This window comes from Andrena cerasifolii, chromosome 12 (genome assembly GCF_050908995.1).
Source record: "Andrena cerasifolii isolate SP2316 chromosome 12, iyAndCera1_principal, whole genome shotgun sequence".
In the NCBI taxonomy this organism is placed as follows: Eukaryota; Metazoa; Arthropoda; class Insecta; order Hymenoptera; family Andrenidae; genus Andrena; species Andrena cerasifolii.
Genome location: NC_135129.1, coordinates 555,657 through 578,093, shown reverse-complemented (window position 1 = coordinate 578,093; position 22,437 = coordinate 555,657). Strand labels below are relative to the sequence as shown.

The following is a 22,437-nucleotide window of genomic DNA, read 5'->3' as shown; positions in this document are numbered from 1 at the left end:
ACAAATAAAGTTTATTTCGGTTGCTCCGCACATTTCGTGACCTCATCTGTAACAAATATTACATCGAAACCATTGTTCTCCTGTAGGCGGTATTGAGAACACGTATACTGCTAAAAGAAAAACGCTATTTTCATTATAAAAGATATTTGAATCGATTAGAGTCCTTAAGTACATCATTAATTAGGTTTTTCTAGTGGATATTCTTGCATTTACGGAATTATCTAGAGACGCGGTAGCGACTCGACGCCAAGTACAGGAAAGACACCCTGTATATGTCGACTGTCGCTACCGTGTAAGTACCTTTACTCGTCGCGGAGCCATTCCAACCTAACCTGAAACTTATTTCCTTAATATCTCATCGCGCCTGCAATATTTTCTAAATTTAAAGGCATTTTTCTTATGTAAACCGCATATAAGCTTTCGAATAAGACCAATTTCAATAAAATCGGTCCGCGCATAACCGAGATATCGTAATATAAATTTTGTCGACATAATACGTATACGCGTTACACGCACACCTTCAGCCAAAACGGAACTAACACATGTTTCGTTCGTCAATCGCTATCTTCACTATACAATCTACTCCAAATTTTCACAGCTTACCGTCAAGTTATAACCAAGTTATAAACGTGTTTTTACAAATATATACATAAATGAATTTTCTTTTTAATTTAAATGATAAAAACCAATTTAAACCAATTCCACCAATCCAATTGTCTTGAAGCTTTGCAGGCGTGCGTAGTTTGGATGACAATACAATATATTTTTAAAAAAACCCAGAGAATGAAAAAATTATCCAGTCATCAATTAATAATATAATAATAATTTATAATATTGAAAATTATCTGAAGTCATTCTCTATGTAAATTATCTTTGTAAAAAGAAGTGAGATCTCCATAAAAAACTTGAGAAAAGTAAAAAAATTACGCCAAGTACATGAAAGCAAATAAATCACAAAAAATAGAAGATAATAATAATTATAAAATAAAAAAAGATGTGAAATCAAAATGAGCTGCACGTACATAAAGGTAATGATAAATACAAATAAATATTTTAATACGAATAAACATTTTATTCAAAATACTTGGCGCTGCGTCCCGAATTGGTGCCGCTAAACTGAATAAATATGTATAAAATGCATTAATTAATCTTTTTCTTTCTTTCCTGTGTGTGCGGTCAGGAATGTGTGTATGTGTGCGTGCGCATATGCTACGTATGACATTAGAATTAAATATATGTAGAATAAATCTGACTGCGTTTCTAATATGTATATGTATATGTTTATGTGTTTTAGATTGTAAGGGAGTAATTGTAAATTATTAATACGAGGACAATTAACATTTTTTCGGTTTCGCAGCGCCAAGTATTTTGAATAAAATGTTTATTCGTATTAAAATATTTATTTGTATTTATCATTACCTTTATGTACGTGCAGCTCATTTTGATTTCACATCTTTTTTTATTTTATAATTATTATTATCTTCTATTTTTTGTGATTTATTTGCTTTCATGTACTTGGCGTAATTTTTTTACTTTTCTGAAGTTTTATATGGATTAGACTTACCTTCTCCGAATGTGATGTAAAATTGTGACAGTCCTATAAATTTTTTCACTATTAAGATTCTCTCTTTCTATAATTGTTGATCATATTATGCTGCAATTACAGTATGTCTTCCTACATATGTTTAGGTACTAATTCAGTACATAACCGATAAATTTTAGAGCTTACTTTGCGAGATATAGCGAAAAGCTAAATTGAAAAGAAAACCAATCGGAAGTTTCTAAAAATTAATTTTTATGTTTTTAAATGAATTTACATTTTTTGATATCTGAATGTGCATAATTATCATTTTTATATTATAAACATTTATTACGTCATATTCTATTTTTAAAGAACAAATTAAGAAAGCTCCTTTTACCCCGAGGCTCACTTTACCCTGGTCTCCCCTACATACATTTTTATGAATTCTAAATTTGTCTTACGATTAGTTGTCTAAATCGACCTTGTCCTTGCGTACAGAATACAGATTCATATAATACAAAATCTGAAAAAGACAAAACTCTAAACTTGATTTTCTCACGAAAGTTTCAGTAGCGCATCCTATCTACATTTAATTCTTTACACGGTACGTACCTACGATGAATAACCATATGCAGGATATAAGCCAAATCGGTAATCTGAACCTGATGCACTACCTTCGTTACTGTAATAGTGTTAAATTTTCATGAAAATTTCTAGCTACTTACTCAGACCAAAGGAAGATAATCGAATGTTCACATTGTTCCAAAAGCACCAGACAAGTTATCAAGTCTCGAACAAATTTTATCTTCTTTCTAGCACCCTCGTAAGTGTTTGATGCGAGTTACCCTTAAAAGAGTTACCCCCCGTTCAAGAGCTGCATCTGCGCAATTAGCGTTGTTGTATCTGGTTGACGAGAGATAATGTAAGTGGACGGCTTCATCTGTGGGTTTATCAAGCGTCGAAAATATGCAGTCGGAAACTCAACGATAAAGGCACGAAGATCTGGAGACTTTTTTACAAAGCAGCCCCTTGAATTCTTGGTTACTGTGTGTCTGCTGATTAAGTCGCCTCTCCTTTTAACTCAGCCTTCTGTCTTCTAAAATGTCCTTCTGTATCAGCGACAGTCGCAGTGGGAAAATGGCCACATCTTCATCAGTAAGATATCGTTCTTAATTACTGATTTTACGCGATGTAACGAGCAGTTGAAACGGTAGAGTTATCAGCCTGGAGGGATCCAACTCGCTTGCATGTGCCGTTCCACCATGTATTATAACTACGTATTAACTCTTCAATAACATAATTTGCGTAATTCATTAATGGGTAAGTCAATTTGGTATGGTTTTTAAACGTTAACAATTCAATTTGTGCAACACGGAACCTTCAACATATAAATGTTTGAAATTATATGGGTGTAATTATTTCAGATGATAATTGCATTTTAAGCAATGAAAATTGCAAACGATAATAATTATGAATACCTAGAGTTTACTTCTGATTTTATACATACCGTACATGACATACACAATTTTCAAGTGATTCGTGACGATGTGTCAAACAAAATTGGATTCAGTTTCAATGGATAGAATGGATCGAAATTTGAAGAGTAGAACCTTTTTTTTTTAAATTATAAATAAAGATTCTCTTCAACATTTTTACTCTCAGAATATAATTTTTCGAAGCAAGGTTCAAATCATTCGAAACTCGATTCGAATTTCAAACTATCAAAAATACCTCTTGCGATTACATTAATTTCGAAAACCCCGCAACTAATATCTAACGAAGACTCATTCCTGCACTTACAAATGACTAAATCTTGGAAAAGTGCAACAGTAAATATAATACAATACAATTGGCGGGTAAAATGGATATTTGTGTAAAAATACATAGAAATTGTTGAATAACTTTTATTATATTGTATAGAATGATATAATTGTAACTATTAATAACGACGCTCCGTTTTCGAGAAAATTGGTTTTGAAATACCTACATCTCATCGGGTATGCGTGCACGTTACCAAAAATCGGTTTCCCTTCCAACACCACGATTTTCTCGAAAACATAACCACGTTCGAGAGAAAGTTGCTCTAAAAATTCCACTTGACTTTGCACAAGGATTCAGTTGAGCTCTAATATTATGCTGTAATTTTGCAGTAGTTAGCATGATTCTCCAGCTTCTTATACTCAGCACTCTATAATTAAACATTGAAGTGCGTGAAAGTATGTGGCGGGAGAAACAAACTTTTGCTTTGTTAATGAATACTACCCTACCCATGAATGTAATTCTGAGCGTGCATTGCTTACTTCAATGAAATAAAACGACTCGTATTACCAGAGCAGTGCGAACTCGGCATGGCTGCGATATTTTATAAACGTCTGACACGCGCTGTAGTTGCTCCTGCAAAATTAATGATCGAACACCAGGCATACCTCTGCCAACAAATGGAGTTTTTTCCTTCCTTAACCCTTAGTATCATGATTTTTTATTTTATCCAGAAATTTTTATCGATGCATTTTTTACCACACTTCACCGTAAAAATAGGGGAAAAAATCCTAATATAACAATTTGCGTACCACCATGCACAAAGGCAGGTACCCTAAGTATTATAATGTTAAATCAATGCTCGGTTTGCAGAATGTTACACTAGTGTTACGTAGATTATTATGTTCGACTTCAAATTTATTCAAAAAGGAAAATCGAAATACTGAAAGAAAAAATTAGCATTTACCTGGTACTTACAGTGGTCCTGGCGAAAATAAGAGATGTAATCAACAATACGAGACAGTATATCACAGTTGAATTTCTACGGATGTGTTTCTGCTCTAAGGACACTTACTACATATAGTAATAGTAAAGTAAATGAAAAAGCCCCCAAATGGCCCCGAAATCGAACGATTTCTTCAATTCGTGTAACGTGGACGTTATACTATAATACTAAGGATTAACCTAAACATTTCTAACTTACTAAACAGTTAAGGGGAGGTTCCGCTCTAAAAATCGATTTTTTTTTATATTTCATTTTTCGAATGTCCAACCTTTTAGGAATACGTGTTCAAAAGGATTTTTAGAAATTCGTAAAATTCCCGAAGTTATAGGCATTTGAGTAGCGGCAACTGCATGATTAACTATAAACGCGTTTTTCTCGAAACAGTGTTCTCAAAATCGGTGGAACCTGTATCTCCAAAAGTTATTATCCGATTCGACTGAAACTTTTTTTATTTCGAAGAATATATTTCTGGCTCGTTAACAGATCAGTAGAATTTGAAAACAACAATATGAAACTTTGTAATTTTTAATGGCGTTGAAACGACGAAAAATATAGGGAAAAAGTGATTACAAACGTCGTGTCATTATTTTTTCAACAAATGACTTTTTTGTAATTTTTTTCTGGTCAGTCCACGATCGAGTTTCATGCTCTTTAATAATCTGGCATTGTTTTTTACTTCAGACCAATGGTTTAGGTGCTACAGGTTCCAGCGATTTGGAAGAATTTTTTGGTGCCTCGACTTTAACGATTCCTCAGTGCCGTCTGCAATGATTAATTATAAAACAAAAAAAATATTTCTGTAGCTTAAGACATCCTTAATTCAACACAAGAAGTCTCATTGAATTATATGTAGTAGTTTTCCATCAATTAATTCCTAAAGGTCTCCTATTTTAATGGGCTCTAGACCTGAACAGCCGCTTAAGTTCTTTATTATTTTTAAATTTATACGCTGACTACCTTTCTGCCTGTCTGATTTCCGTTTTTCTTTACAACTCTGAGTATTAGACCAGTGAACGCTTTCTGCAATAATAAAAAAAGGAAAGCCTTTAAAAAACAGAAAATCTTCATTCAACAAAATTGAAACAACGAAATTGAAAGGCGAATGTTCACACATTTCAGTGAAATTGACTGAACTGGTTCACTTAAAAATATCGTCGAAGCAAATTGTTCATGCCGGTGAACATTTAACGGCAGTATGTTGGGAAATTAATTTATGGTTTTTGTACAAATGGAGAAATAATGGAGTACATATATTCTTCTCTCCATTTGTACATAATTATAAAATCGAGGAGCAGGTACTACAAATTATTTATAATATTCTTATTGTCTGTAATAACAATTTTGTGCCGCGAAACAGCAAGCTCTGTTTACAAACAATGCATCTACGCAAGTGAAATAAGACCTGTCAATGTTCAAGGTGCCTGTTTACACTTTTTCAATTTGGATGAATCATCCTGAATGAACAACCGTATTAAAGAAAAGTAAAAAAAAAAACTCTATCAACTTCTATGAGCGTTCAATTTGATTGAACACTTTGATCGAATGGTAATTCACACTGTTCACTTCGCTGTTAATTCTGTTGAATGAACTGCATCGTTTAACCAAAGTAAAACGTGAAAATTCGCCTTAAGTAGCGGGCGTCGCCGGTTTGCTGCGCATCAAGGTGTATGTATGTATGTACCTGTACCACAATCGAAGCATTTAGAGAGATCTGCCTGAGAAGTAGCTTCTGCAGAGGGTTCGAAGTTGGTGAAGGTGGCCGCCGCTGGGTGAGTGGCAGCGGAGAGTCAGTTTGTCTAAAGACTTCAGAGCGTGCGTTTGCTTCTCTAATGCTGGTGGATTTTGCTCCGTACTGTCACGTTTCGGCCCATTATTTTTACCGTTAATGCGTAGAAAACGTGTCGATGAAGTTTCCCCAACTTGGACTGACTGTTATAGTGCAACAATGTAGCTTGCATGTTGTTACAGACAATCTCTGATTTTGGATTTACGTTCACGATAAAAGGTAAGTAGTACAATGCTGCTAGCTTTAACGATACAAACACCCATCGCTCGATTTACGCAGAGTACCTATTAATTCCACGTGGTTGTCTTTTTACGCAGTTGGAAATAATGTGAATGGAGTTTGGTGGTACGAGAAAATACGTAAGAAAAAGGTATCGCGTGAACGGAGGGAATATTTATAGCGTAAAAAAAAGTACCACGCAAAAAAGGTACCGCGTAAAACGAAGGATGAGTGAAATCGTTTAAATAACCAAATGTATTAACACTATAGACAGTTCTTTTATTTAGTTTATTCATTTTAAATAAATGTTTTCTACATTTAGTAATTATTTGTTATTTTTAATTCATGCTTGTTATTTGGCATTTCATGTCACACCAACGTCTCGTCCTCATTTCTTTTTTAAATACCACGAAAATAAGAAATCCCTATATCTGTAGTTTACCATTCGAAAAGCTTATACATATTACGACAATTAATTATCTAACTTAACATTTGTCGGTAACACGAATTTCTTTTTCGATGCATATTCTTTAATTACATTATTTTGAAAATTGCTAAATAAATGAAACTCTTTTCAATTATAATTCGCTAGATTTTAGGAAATAATGCAATACGGATTCTTAAGCTATTAAAGTAATTTTTGGATTGTTTAATAATTCGAAAATAAAGTCAGTGAGAGAGATTAGACGCTAATCTATTTGACGGAATACTGGTTCTGATTGTTTTTGACAATGATCTTGTAATTAAATTCATTTGAATGGACAAGAAATAGAATCAAATCAGATTAATACCAACAATAAAATTATGGGGATTGATTACTGTTCACGTACTATAGTAACAAAGATTACATTGCAAATTTTTTTTATAATTGCAGATGAGGACTGGACGAATTTACTTATGTACTCTCAATTTCAGTAAACAATTGTGTTGCGAAACAGTTAAAACATATCATTTGGTCTAAAAAAATAAGAGTAACACTAAAAGTTCCCTACGTGGTGATTCTACAAAGATTCCGGGTTAATATTGTATTTCACCATGCAAAGAAAACTATTTTTATGTAAATAACATTGTTTTGTGCATTGAGCAGCTTCAGAAATAATTGTATATTTATATTTAAACCAAACATAGCGCATGTAATCGGCAGCATTTTTTTCTCAAAGAATCACTTTATCTGTATGAAATATTAAATAAAATTCTTATTTGGGTTAATTAAGTTATGTTTAAAAATTGATTGTTGTAGGTCAAGTTAAAGGAGTGAATATAGAAAAATTGGAATTGTTAGAAATTCAACATTCTCTGAAAATGCAATCAAGCATTTTCCTCTATAGATATTAGGTATATATTGTGGTAGTATACTTATTACAGTTCTGTATGTATATTACATGTGGAAAATAATAAAGATTACAATACTATATCTGTTATACTGCAGAATTTGCAATCTCTTATTGATTAACTATTGTTTAAAGTAGAGTAGAAAAATAATTAATTATTAATTAATTAATAACATTGTATAACAATAATATTTTAAGCCATTAATTCATCCTTATTTATCAATTTTCGTTTAAAGCGTCGTATTTTCTTGTAATAATTAAATATTCGAAAATAAATCAGTCTTTCGTTAAATTAAAATTAATTCTGGTATTGTTGTATGCCCAAATAATTAACAATTAAAATTCTGCCTACGTATTATTTAATTTCTAATTCTTTCCTTCGTATACTTTATACCTACAGCTAAGAATCGTGTGGTATATAAAGTAATTTAGTGTTTAAATATCTGAATATTTAATTCAATTGGACGGAGTAAAGCCTACTCTAAATAAAATTTCGTACGCCCCAAATTCGCACGTTAGTAAAGAGATCATTAATAATATATTCAATATATCTTGTGTCAGCATTTGTAAATAATTATTTTTCAAATCAGCGAAAAAATAGTAAAGTTACATTAGAAAATATTATTGATTTGCATGGAGAAATATAGCTTTGAACTTCATTCTTTCATGAAATTATTGTTTATAAGAATTTCAGTCTCACCTACACTCTTTTTAATGGAGTTAGATATTTTTTATTGTAGTCATTTTATTGTGCTTTATAATACCTATTTAGCAAGTTAATGGAAGATCACCTCTAACCTTAAATTAATTATTTACAAGATATTCTCTCGAATGTTGCCAACGAATTTTTATTTTTCCGTTTTCAGGCTACGATGTAAAAATAACGGAAGTATCAACGATCAATATTAAGATTTTTACATTGTATAATAATAGTGCAATTTTGAACAAAATTCAGTTCAATTCTGTTCTTTCTAGGTCATTATTTAGAAATTGTTGGTTATACTTAATATTTCTCCATCTTCTTCCAAAACTCCTTAGAATATATGACAAGTACAATAATAAGTGTTTAAACAAAATTTTTATGCGTTACTATACGGGGTCATCATTTAATCTTGCAACCTGCGCTCGGGCGAACAGGTAAAATGGCAACAGCGCCTCACGGACGCACTCCCCTACAACCATGCACCGACCCGGCGTTCGAAGGGTTCCCAGCGACCTGGACAGCAGTGATGCCCGAGCTTTGAAAATTTTAGCATGGTCTCTTTCAAATTAACATCGCAAAGAGCTATTCAGAATTTCCCGGCAGGGGTTGAAAAATTTGGGGCCTTTTTCGTATAACTTTTGAACTGTAAAAGATATCGGAATGGAATTTGTGCCGAAAATTGAGGAAAAATTATTCCCTCTTAGTGATGGATAATTTAACATTTTTTAAGTTTACTTAATTTTTCTGTTATCAATTTTTTAACCATAACGTTGCAAACTGTTTATTTCATACTGTATTTAATGCTCTTTTTGTAAATTCATGGTGTTGATAAACAATAGGCTAGTTGTTTCTGTATTATTTTTATTCAATTATGTATTAGTTTTGCAGACCTCAAAATTTATTGTCCTGGTTTTCTTTGTTATGATTTTATCTTTAATGCAGTGCATGCATAGTTCGGACGTAAGGGGTAACTAATAGGACGTGTCTTTGATTGTAGTGGTGTTGGAATTTTTTTTCTACAATTTTTGTGTGTGAATGTTTTAACCTTTTAGCTTCTCAACGCCACGCCTATACTGGCTTCCGTTATTGTCATTTTTTTTTTCACTCCAGGGTCGTAGCTAAAATTTTTTAAATTGAGACGGGTATGAGACCAGTCGACATTGTTTTCAAACCTCATTAGAGTAATCTGGAGTGCGAGTGGTAAACCTATTATAAAAGCGGAGCGCACGGCTCGCTTACCTGGGCCGGGAAATTCCGCGCAGCTCTTTGCGACGTTAATTTGAAAGAGACCATCATAAAATTTTCGAATCTCGGGCATCACTGCTGTCCAGCGGTCGCTGGCAGCTCTTCGAACGCCGGGTCGGTGCATGGTTGTAGTGGATTGCGTCCGTGAGGCGCTGTTGCCATTTTTCCCGTTCGCCCGAACGCAGGTTGCAAGATTAAATGATGACCCTGTATATTTAAAAATACAACGCAAATAATAAACATATCATTTCCATATAGATACTTTTCATTACGATTCAATATGCAAATTTTTGTCACAATCAGGTTGGAGATATTTTTTTCCGTCGAACTTGAAAAATTGCAACTCCTGCAATGATGTCCTACGGTTACCCGCACCCGGTTTCCAAAACATACCAATATAAAAAGGTCAGTGAAATGAAACAACGGAACACGATGCAAGTTCTTTCTTAAATTAATAGGATTTAATACTTAACTCGAAACCCGCGCGCACGAGGACAAATGCCATGCGATGCTTTTTCAGACAATCGTCTGGACATTTGTCCTCAGGCTCAGGGGAAAACGACGCAAAAATCATGAGCAAGGTGTTGGTACATCCCAAATCCAATTTTGTCTTTAGGGCAGGGACTGACTACTTGACCATTCAACTGTTCACACGCGCACGGGTTCTGAGTTAAGTAGATAACTCTGTACATGTTGCTCTTCTTTTCCATATTCAATAGGATATTTTTAATAGATTCATTACGACCCACCTTTCTTTAATATAAACAAAATTATGCATTTAGGGGAGGGGCTTGCAGGTTGCCACCCCTTAGCTTTTTTTATCATAACTAGTCATAAAATTAACGTATCGTTGATTTATGGTATAAGTTGGAAAGAGGAAGTGTAGAGCTACAATCTTGAGCTAGAGATCATGTAAACTTTCGAAAAAGAAAAATTATACTGTAAATTCTCAAAAGTATCTTAAATTGACTCCTTGAAATTTTGGCTTGCAGGTTGCCACCCCTAGAAAAATTGCTGAAAGTGTAAAAAGCTCAAGTAAAAACCTGATTCAGAAAACTTTTCGAAATCAACAACGCTTCAAAATCCTTAATGCCGTGTTCGGATTTTCTTGACCTGCGTGTTGCCATACTAAAAATGTATAAAAAATGTAAAAAATAAACGAAAATATGACTAAAATGCAATAAAAACAGTTCACTTCAAACTCAATTACAATAGTAAACATCACATAATCATGAATAATGACATTTGAGTGTAAACGAGCGGGAAAGAGAGAGGTGGCAACCTGCAAGCCAAAGAAAGTGGCAACTTGCATTCCGACGCATTTTTGGAAAATATGAGATAAAATTGTCAATTCATGATATGTTTGGAAATTTGTTTGGCATATGTAAATTAGATAAAAAAAACAACACAGTATGAATAGTTACCTTGAATTGTCGATGAAAATGTTCAATTTACGAGCACAGGCAAAACACACAATTTCAATAATTCAATTTCTTGACAAACACTATATCACACTTCGCTCAGCAAAGACAGTGTTATTGCATCTGTCCGCTCCAGAGGTTAATAAATAGTGACAACTACTCTTTTAACGTCGATGTGAGTCAGAGTTGAGGTTATGACACTGCTAGAAAGTCGAAATACCCCTAAAAAGGGGGTGGCAACCTGCAAGCAGGGGCAACCTGTAAACCTCTCCCCTACATGTAATCTTTTTAAAACTTTCGGGCTATATTATTATGTTTTTCAAGAAGTGAACAAACAATTTTGTGCAAACAAACGGCGCAAGTGTTGTGGAGCGGCCAAGTTGTTCAGCTGCGTGCAGTTTAGGGTCCGTTGTAGTGGCCTGAAACCAAAAGACTAAATGGTCTTCTATTTTTAATAAAATTACGCTATCAACTGCACGCAGTTGAATAACTTGGTTGCTCCAAAACACTTGCGCCAGTTGGAATTACCGCGTTTGCAAATCAATAAATGTTTGTTCACTTCTTGAAAAACATAATAATATAGCCTGAAAGACAAATTTGAAACTCTGTGGAGTTCACGTGCACTTGATTAATTGTAAGTTTTTATTTAAGGGATTGTGATATGATCTGTATGTACTCAATTTAGGATGATTTTGGAAAAATAGAGTTACCTTACAAGATTACCTTTATTAGAAAATTCGTTGAAAGTGACGGTAAAGACGATATCAAACGTAATACAAACAAACCATGACAACGTCCATGTTTGTAAATATAAATAGATATATAAATATTTCCGTCTACTCACAGATTCTCAAAGCTAAAACTTACAATTAGTTAAGTTCGCGCGTTCCCAATAGATTTTCAAAGTTATATCTCTCGATAACCCAAGATCATATAAAAAAATTGAATTATTCACTTTTTATTTGGTTTTATATGAAAAATCGCACCCTACTCAATTGTATTATGCCCACTAGGATATTCTGCATATATTAAAACTGTCTATATGAATAAAATTTAATGATTAGGTAATTCTTATGGGTTAGAAAAATATTAAGTAAACAAAATATACTGACGAATGAGGTTGGAACCTTTCCAGTTTTTGGCTAGTGATTACGGTTTTAATTTCATATTTCCAATGTCTAATTAGAAGTAATAAATTTTGAAATTACTAGGCACATGAATGTATTGTTTCCCACATATTTGGACCCATTTTTTTACGAATTATCACGCAGTTTGTGTGAGAGCTTTTTTTTTTTTATTTCGAATTATAAGAACTTTTTACCGCATATACATACTGCATATCCTTTATCAGTCACAAAATCACCATCTTTTGTAATGTGAAAAAACAAAAATTCTACTGTTCAGTAGTATTGAAAATGTACGAAGATGATGATCCCTAGCCGTGATTTTTACGGCCATTCCGTTATACTTAGTGGGGTAATTATTATATAATAGAGTTCTTTTGTCTATATTAGGTAACAAAACCACTTTTGGAAAGGAAAAGGCGTGCACGAATAAACAAGTGCCTTGATGAGTTAAAGAATCTTATGATAGACGCGTTAGAGGTATGTACTTATTATTGTTACAGAATACTAATACACTAGGCAACAAACTGTTATGATTTTTTCCACATGTGAAGCTTAATTCTTTGATTGAACATTTCCTTTTATAACGAAATGTGAAACATGTATTCGTATCGTTGGTGCGAAAACTCTGTTTTCCAAATTCTAACAATAACACAGTTCGCCAAAATTTGACTTTTTTTCGGACTTGTAACATTCAATAGCCGTTTCTTATAGGTTTTCGTGCCCTGAAAACGAATCCGCAAACCGTCTGTCGCCATCACCCTCAGTTTTTGAGAAATTTGATTTTGAAGAAAAACTGCAAATTTTCAACATTGAACATCTTTTGTGTCGAAACGGTAATACTTATTCGGTTGCTCGTTGCGTCAAATTATTCTATGAACCCTCCCGAATACAACGATATAAGTTATTATTGCATTATGAACATTTAAATATGTTGAAACATCGATCAAAAGGGAAAGGACACCCGAAATGCACCCATTTTTCAAGATATATTTAAATTTATTTCCAAAACTAAGGGTCTAGGAGAAAGTCTGACTATTTCACGCGATTTAGCAGACATTTCTCCCTCGGAAAGCATCAACAGAAGTGGTAAGCCACGTTTTGTTTTCAACACAGAAGCGAAATAGTTTAGCAAAACGCGCGATGCTGACAGTGGTAGTCAACGGCGGCACGCGATCCACTGCCGCTCAGCATAACACAATCGCTTAACGCGCGTGACTACCACTGTCGACAGCACACGTTTTGCCAAACTATTTCGCTTCTGTGTTGAAAACAAAACGTAACTAACCCAGACCACTTCTGTTGATGCTTTCCGATGGAAATTAGTTTTGGAAATAAATTGAAAGATATCTTAAAAAATGGGTGCATTTCGGGTGTCCTTTTCCCTTTGATCGATGTTTAAACATATTTAAATGTTCATAATGCAATAATAACTTATATCGCTGTATTCGGGAGGGTTTATAGAATAATTTGGCGCAACGAGCAACCGAATAAGTATTACCGTTTCGACACAAAAGATGTTCAAAGTTGAAAATTTGCAGTTTTTTTTTCAAATTTGAATTTCTCAAAAACTGAGAGCGATGGCGACAAAATGGTTTGCGGATTCGTTTTCAGAGCACGAAAACCTATAAGCAACGGCTATTGAATGTTACAAGCCCAGATGGCTGTCGAACTGTGTAAGTGGAAGATTGTTTGGTCGTTACACGCCAAAGCGATCATATTTGGTAGCTCGTATCAGGTATTTTGATAAAATTGAAATACGATGTAGCCCCTGTGAAGTTAAAGGGTGTTTCAGTCATCATTTTACCAGTTTCGAATTTGTTTAAAAAACATAGGCAGATGAATTTTAAAAGTTTTATCTGGTTTCGATTTAGTTCACACTTTACATAAACAAATCAATTTCCTTATAAAGAATTTAACTATATAATCAGATTTCAGAAACATCGATTTGTTTAAATAATACATGCAAAAATAGCACATTTTTGTTAATTTTTTCTAATTGAATACTAATCCATTTTCATATTATAAGTTGAAGTTTTGATTTTGGTATTGAAAAAAAAATGATTGTGTGCGCATTATCAAGCAAGTAGTGAACTTTTAGGATATTTTAAGTAATTATGTTACGGTGCGTCTTGGTAGTTGATCCTGAAATCATAAAAATTGACGATTTGTACATAAAATGGTCTCAGAATCGTTTTAAATCTTTAACAAGTTGAAGCTGAGGCATTCCGGGTTCGTAAAAATGTGGTAGCTCGGAAGAAAAGACATTTTTATGGTCCGATTATAGTTTTCAGTAACGTGTTTTTCGTTATTTGTAGATGTTATAAGCAATACAAATTACTCGACATAATTTTTACAGTAATGTTATTGCTGGGAAAAGTGATTGAAACATAAATGTTCTTTACACCACGAACATTTGAAGGAGATTTAAGGAAACACTTACGCAGTCACACTGCAAAGCCAGACAATAAAAACAGCTGTTTAATTAATTAAAGTCCTTTGGCCTCATCTACGTACGTACATTATACTTAGGCCAGTCTACGCTAGGAATCCGCAATATATTCTTTTATGCCTATATCATTAATTTTGGTAATTTCAAGTATAGGGTAAAGGCAGGTAATATGGAACATCTGATTTCAAAAGCTTGTTAAAAGTAGGGGAATTTGTTTTTTTTCTTTAAATAAAACTGACATGAGGGGACGGAGGAACTAATGCGTAATCATATTTACATTGTCAAATGTAAAAAAATCCAATTGTTTTGCAATTATAGTAAAAAAAACTGAAAAGAGTGCAAATCGGCCGTTCGAAAAAATGGATCCTAATATGGAACACCTAGAAAATCTGTAAAGAAAACACAAAAATCTTATTTTTTATGTAGAAGATACAATTAAATAAATATACATCATTTTTGGAATTTATTCGTGGTTTCTGCGTCACCTACACGTTGGGCACGTGAATAATACGTCGGAAGCCGTACATTCTTCGTGTGCCCACTGAAAGCAGCTAATACATTGGGTCTGCTTTTCATTGTCATTATTATTTTTATAATTACCATCGCAAAATAAGCATTCCGCATCATCGTCGTCGTCGTCATTAACAACTTCATCTATGTACTCGGTATGTTCCATATTACGTACACACATGTTCCGACAAGAAATTAAGAATTATACTAAGAAGAAAGTAACTTTATTGGTAAACTATTGTTGAATAATCAAGAACACACATATTTAATGATAAATTATGTCAAAATAATACTTTGCAACATACCTTCGCTACAATATTTAACTGTTTCATGCACTTTTCAGAAACCTTTACACCCCCCGAAAAATATAAACGTTTCTCTTTCAATGATGGATGCCCGACTGATGCTCAATTGTCAGTATCATCGTCTATTGTGTCTAGGGATCTAGTAGGTATACACGATTGCGTGAAGAGTTCGTTATTTCTTTATCGAAATTTTACGAAGTTCCATATTACCTGCCTTTACCCTAACTATCCAGGCACACCGTAACATAATTACCTAAAATATCCTAAAAAATCACTGCCTGTTATACGCAAACAACGACTCCATAGTTCACAAAACACAAGTAAATTTCAACTACAATAACTTTTTTTTGAAATGCAAAAATTCAATTTATCGGTCGTTTGCATTCAGGTACATAGTTTTCACACATAAATTTACAGGAAAATGCATTAATCTTTGATCAGAAAAATTAACAGAAAAGTGCTATTTTTCATGTATTATTTAAACAAATCGATTTTTCTGAAATCTGACCACGTAGCTGAATTCTTTATAAAGAAAGGCAGAACATTACTATGCAAACCGTTTTTCTACCTTTAATAGTTTTCGAGATATGCGGGCAAATATGTTTTTCACCCCTTTAACATGAATCTTAGCTGAGCAGCTGAAATAAAATTGGCGTCAAATATGTTTGTAACAACTACTTTCTACCAGATAGTCTAGTGAAATTAGGATCTGTCTTCGGAATAAATCCCAGCAAGCTAAATTTTGGTATGGACCTTTATTTGGTCGTTTTAAACAATATGTCAAAGGTTCCAATCGATCCGACCGCCGCTAAAATTTTTACAGTGTTAGAAACAAACGGTTTTTCGCGAATATCTCGTTATCTAGCAATTTTATGACAAAAATAGTTATTATCAAATTTATAATGTAGGAAATTCTCTACAAAAAGGTGCTATGAATTTTTTTCGTAAGAGTAATCATTTTCATGTATGTCGGGTTACCAAGTTTCAACACCCATACTTTTGACAAGGGAAGATCCCGAACCCGGGAATTAAAAAAAAATATGAAACTTTGTAAATGTGAGTACAACGTAATTTTGCTAGATAACGACATTTTCGCGAGAAAAAAATTTTTTTAACACCCTGTATAATTTTTCGTGGCGGTTGGATCAATGGGGATTTTTCACATATTGTTTATAACGACCAAATAAAGATTGGGCATATTTCCATCTTATTTCACTGAACTAGGAGCCGCATCAAAATTCGTGATTATCACTTCAGAAGGTTTCCTTGTTAGTCTGATAATAACACTGTTTTACTGGTTCTTACTTTTTCTCCATATTCAAATTATTCACATTAGAAGTAGGGTAGACCGGAGGCGGTAGTAACACTTTGACTTTGGCATACGATGAACAGGAACTGTTACATTTACAACAAAAACTCCTATACGGTAATGTTGCTTACTTATTTGACATCATTGAGTCAGAACAGTTTCGCCATATGTCAAGTAATATCGAAGTTATTAATAAAAAATGAGAAGCGTGTAAAGTGTTACAACTGTCCCTGACCCCGGGTCGGTTGTAACACTGCATGTAGTCGATAGTTGCACAAATTTAACTTTACAAAATTAAAATATTTATTGATTTAAATTATAATAATAAATGAAAGAAGTAACATCTATAACCAATTACGTGGTATCGCAATTGTGGCAGAAATAAAACACGTTTTGGCGGTGCATTCTTCATCTGCTCAATCCTTACCTATTTTTCTTTTGGTTTCTTTTGGCTATAGGATTCCATGCAAACAAGACAATACTATTATCCTTCTTTGTCAGTATTCACAACCGACCCCGATTGCCGATGTTACAATCGCCCCCGACCATGCTTTTGAACTTCAATTATAAATTTTATCTAACGAGACGCATAAAAGTACTAAGTAACGATCAGTACTACTTTAAAAAAGTTCCAATTACAGACTAAAAAATCGAAAAAGCAAATACTTGCAAAGGCAGTGTTTTTATTACAATTTTAAGTCAGTAAGAAAAAGTTACTTTAGGGTATCGAAAAGTTATTTTCTTCACTATCAATGTCCATTACTCCCAGGACATGGAAGTGTGTATTCCAAATGTCATTGTTCATTAATATCTATTATATGTTTCGAGATACTTAGCGTGTTACATTCGTCCCCCGGTCTACCCTACTGAGAAAAGTATAAATTATCAGATTACATTAAAATCACCTATAATCTTCTGATAAATATAGGCTTTTACCGACATACACATTCACCGAATGTTATACTAAATAAAGACAGAATTATCAATTTTGATTCATATTAATAGACACATTGATTAATTGTAGGTACAGTTTTAGTTACATATAGTAACATCTTCCAAAGAAATGCTCAAACAAGTTTTGGTAGAAGAATGGAGCATGGTGAACGTGAATTTTATAAAAACTTGGTTCTATCTATACATAAGAAATTAAAATTTGTAACAGAATCGCGGGGATATCCGACCAAATATCAATTTATTGCTATTATATTTTTATACTACTTTCACGGATAACAATACTTTTTTAAATAGTATTTTTAATCCTTTAAAATATATATGCCGGTCAAAATCAGTATCGTCGAATGTATATATGGAGAGACGGAAGTCAATCAGCGTAAATCCATTTTCCCTGAAAATGAGTTACCTACGTCGTTCAAAAACCTCTTTATTGTTAAAACTTTCAGTTGATAAATCAATCAAGTTACTACTTTCATACGTAAGCAATAGACGGCGGTACTTATATTGACTATGGAATTAGCCGGCAAAATTATTCAGAAGACAAACAGTGTAAATCTCGGTTTTAATACTAATGGACTTACACTGATTGGTTTCTGAACTCTTCGTGTACAGAGGGTAAATTTTATTCTATATTTTCGTCTTATTTTGCCTGTAGTAGATGACCGTCAGTAGTCGAACAGTTGGTAAATGTTGTTGTTAATCAAAGACTATCGATGATAGTATTATTCCTGAAAGTTTTGTTAGCGATTTGAAATGGAACCTATGGCATACGCTTGTAATCACAATATAAACGCAATAGAAAGATTACTAAATCTATTTGCTGTCAATGAAATTGCCGATAAATCTAATGTATCTGCACTACTCTGTAATGATTGAACAGACACTTGCCATGCTTTTCCTCCAGGAGAGAAACCTTTGAACGAAGCCACAGTTTCTTACTTTGTTTACCGTCTGTACATTCTGATATGTACCACGTCTCCCCTCTGTAATTTCATGAATCGCTCGCAGCAGGAAACGCATTCCCCGGCTGCAACAACGCGTACAATCGATTTCGTGCATAATTATTCCTAGAGCGTGGGAACTCCTGCGAAATTGTCAAGTAAACACGCGACTACACCGTAATTATTAAAGCAGTCGTTAACGCTTCTAACACGTTCATTACGTTAACTCGAAACGCACGACTGCAACATCCTTTGCAATATAATAAAAAGTTGGAAATTTTTATGTAACAGATAAAGTAAAAATATCAATTTTTAATAGTAGTCAAACGATGCAGATACAATTATTGATGATCAATAATTATTGAAATAACAGTAGCAAAATTAGAAAAAATGCTTTCAAAATGATTACACAAGGTAGAGGCGAGCAGCAGGGGAGAGTCGTGCAGTACCGACCATCCAACTGTCGTGCAGTACCGACCAATAGACTGTCAACCAGTAGAGACCAAATTTTTCTTATTTGTAAGTTCAATCTGCTAGCAACTCAGATTAATTTATAAGATGTTCATTTAGCCTTCCTTCTACCTTGTCCCGCAAAAAAAGAAAGTAAATAAGGATAGGTATGATAACCTAACAAACAAAATAATTTCCCTCCTCTTATTACTTTACATCTATACTACAAACACGTTTTCGAATTTCTGATTTTTATCGACTCTACCCCAAGATATAACACAAAAACTTAGTTAAAAAAACTTAAAAAAATTAATGTATAATAGTTTAAGAGAAATTGTCATTCTCCTTGAAAAAAGGGTACAATTTATTGAGTAACACTAACACTTTAAGTGTGTTCCATGCTGTGCGCGGCTTTGCTGAAAGCATTTTTCGAGTGTCTTAGAACGTATATTGTAAACTAGGGGAACATTGGCATGTTTTTGGAACATTTTGCTATATAATATGAATATTAACATTTTTACATTTGCTTTAACTATCCTATCATAACATTGCACCTTTTGTGAATGTACTTTGTACATGTAAATGTCAAAAATTTTGTCCTTTTCCTTCTTTAATACATGTTAAATACCTGCTAATGTTCATTTTAATATATAAAGCAGAAAGTGTTTGTGTGTTTGTCTGTCGCCTAAAAACTTTCGAACGGTAAACTCTGGCCTCACGAAATGTGTCCCACCTCGTTATTCCTCGCTAATCCAGAAGAATGTGACTATTTTCACAATAAAATTAATAAATTTTTTTTATAAAATCAGAATCTAAATTTCGGGCGAAGCTGAGTAATCAAGCTAGTCATATATAAATAACACTAAAAAGCTAAAGTTTTACCACATCTGAACTTACATTAACACTTAAATTTCTTTCTTTTTATGTTCAATGCACTCTCTTTTATATATATTTTTTATTATTTTATTTTTTTAATTAACAATTTTAAATTTGTTTTAGGTATCCTATTATAACATTGCATCGTTTGTGATTGTATTGCAAGTGTGAAAATGCATAACTTTTTTTCCTTTTGCATTTTAATAGATGTTAACCCTCTGAGTACAGGACTTCGGGTCTTGAGCCTGGGTCTTTGCAGACTCACACCGATAGTTCATTAATACATATTCACGGTCGCTCGAGACCAGAGATGGGTAAAAAATTATTTGAAATAAAAATTTGTGTACGAAATTTGCGGTCGCTGGCAGCTCTCCGAACGCCGCGCGCCCGGACGGTGCATGGTTGTAGTGGAATTCATCCGTGAGGCGCTGTTGCCATTTTACCAGTTCGTGCGAGCGCGGGTTGCAGGATAATACACTGACCCTGTACCAGAGTTGGACATAATCAATTATATTTGTAATTGATTATGCCCAACTCTGCCACAGACCAACGCGAACCGCTGATTCGCAGCACTTTACTAAACGCGTCGGCTTATGAGTTTGTAAAACATTTCCGCGTTGGTTTGGGTGTTTCCTTTAAAAGTCGTTCTCCGTCAGTCACTCTCGGACGTAGTGTCCACTTTTGAGAAATAACTGCTCACGCGAGTTTTACTCTCGAGGGAACACCTACTTATAAACTACATAAAGGAAGCGGTACAATCTGCTCGACACATCCAATAAAAGATATGCATTATGAAAGTAATGTCTTTTTAAGATTGTCGGATTGTTCAATTGTAAGTACGATCAAATAATTACAATTTAATAACTATGGAATTGTTTCGCACAATTGCAATTGCAATGTCATTGCGCTGCAAAATTTCGATTACAATTGTGTTACCTATGTAGAATTTTCTCATACGTCGCTCTCAATCGTTTCTCGAGCTGGCGCCTGCGAAGGGAAAACGCCCTAAAATCCTTTCGCTTATCACACACCACTAATGGGGGTCGTGATCTCGACCAGCTGGATGACGACCATGGGAACGGGAGTGACACGACGACGACCCCGAAGGATTTCCTTATATTGAGATTCCTAACGAATCCCCACTCATTTTTGGACTATATAAACCCTTTGGTTTCTACCCTCTTTGATTAAAAGCTATACAGTCACGCGTAGAGTCGCGTCGTATCACGCTCGTACAGAGTTGGTTAAATCTAATAAGATCGGGCTCGAGTCCCCGTCAGAATCACAAGTTAACCCCATAGAATCCGCGAGTTCAGTTTATATTCTATTTGGCACTTGGAAATAGCCACTCGTACGCCCCGCATCACCAGTGCGTCAACACCGTGCAACCTAGTGGTAACTTACACTCTTTATTTAATTAATTAATCGCGACACTTACATTTGTACAATAACTCATTACTGAATATACGAATGGTGATCACTTGTAAATCGAGTAGATTCGTTAAACCCATCATTTACCCAGCGATCCTTATAATATTAATAGCACATACCCACTGATACAATTTTACCGCTCGAGTTGTATCAAACTTTAATTAAGAGTTACGAGGCAACACTAACATTTCCCGCGACTCCCTGATTTCGCATCAGGTTTGTTCGCATCCAACACCAAAACAAGGAATCTTCTCTAACCCAGTGGCTCCCCGATTTTGCATCGGGTTCGTCCACGTTTAACCCTCCTACGGCTCCCTGATTTCGCATCAGGTTCGTCTGTAAATCAACCACCCACCGAACAGCTCCCTGGTTACGCACCAGGTTCGTCTGTGAATAATCCAACCTCCTAACAGTTCCTCGACTACGCGTCGAGTTCGTCTGTATACATCATCCTAGTACTCCCCGATTTCGCATCGGGTTCGTTCACGACTAATCACCCTCCTGCGGCTCCCTAATTATTAAAGTCAGGTTCGTCCGCGTTTGACTCCATTCCTAGAGGCTCCCTGATTTCGCATCAGGTTCGTCCTCGTTTCCGATAATCCTAGCGGCTCCCTGATTTCACATCAGGTTCGTCCACCCTCTAACTAACAAACTCATAAACCGTATTCCTTGGGAAATACCCTTCTCGCCGGCCTCTCGCGTTGCCGCAGCCCCGGCTCGTAACAATTGCAATGTAATTACTCTCCAATGTAGTTACCCTGCACAATTACAATGTAATTGTCCTGCAATCTTACAATTACAATTACATTGCAATTGTGGTTGACAAAATTAACGATTACAGAAAGTAATCTGTAATTGAATTACACAATTACATTTCAATCGTAATTTGTAATTTTTAATTAGATTACATTTTGCCCAACTCTGCCCTGTACTCAGGTAGGGACGGTCGCTCGAGCTCGAGATCCGCGCTGAAATACTATGAAACGTGGTGAAAGGGGGTTTCGGATTACGTTTGAATATTTGTTGTACATATATGAAACAATAATAGGGTTGCGATTTGTGAATTTTAAAAAAATTATGTTTATTCAACATTT

At 34.3% G+C, this 22,437-nt stretch overlaps 1 protein-coding gene across 4 annotated transcripts in view; it reads left to right on the top strand.

Annotated features, from left to right (window-relative positions):
* The first annotated feature begins 5,799 nt into the window (after positions 1 to 5,799).
* LOC143375456 (enhancer of split mgamma protein) overlaps positions 5,800 to 22,437 on the top strand; it is a 123,704-nt gene continuing 107,066 nt past the window's right edge. Inside the window, exons 1-4 of one of the 4 annotated variants that reach the window (XM_076824555.1) lie at positions 5,800 to 6,291; positions 6,390 to 6,499; positions 9,874 to 9,975; positions 12,506 to 12,595. In XM_076824555.1, the coding sequence (XP_076680670.1) occupies positions 9,922 to 9,975; positions 12,506 to 12,595 (144 nt within the window). In that variant the 5' untranslated portion in view covers positions 5,800 to 6,291; positions 6,390 to 6,499; positions 9,874 to 9,921. Of the gene's footprint in view, positions 6,292 to 6,389; positions 6,500 to 7,528; positions 7,627 to 9,873; positions 9,976 to 12,505; positions 12,596 to 22,437 lie in introns of those variants that run through there. The other 3 variants (XM_076824556.1, XM_076824554.1, XM_076824557.1) reach the window with 3 other exon arrangements.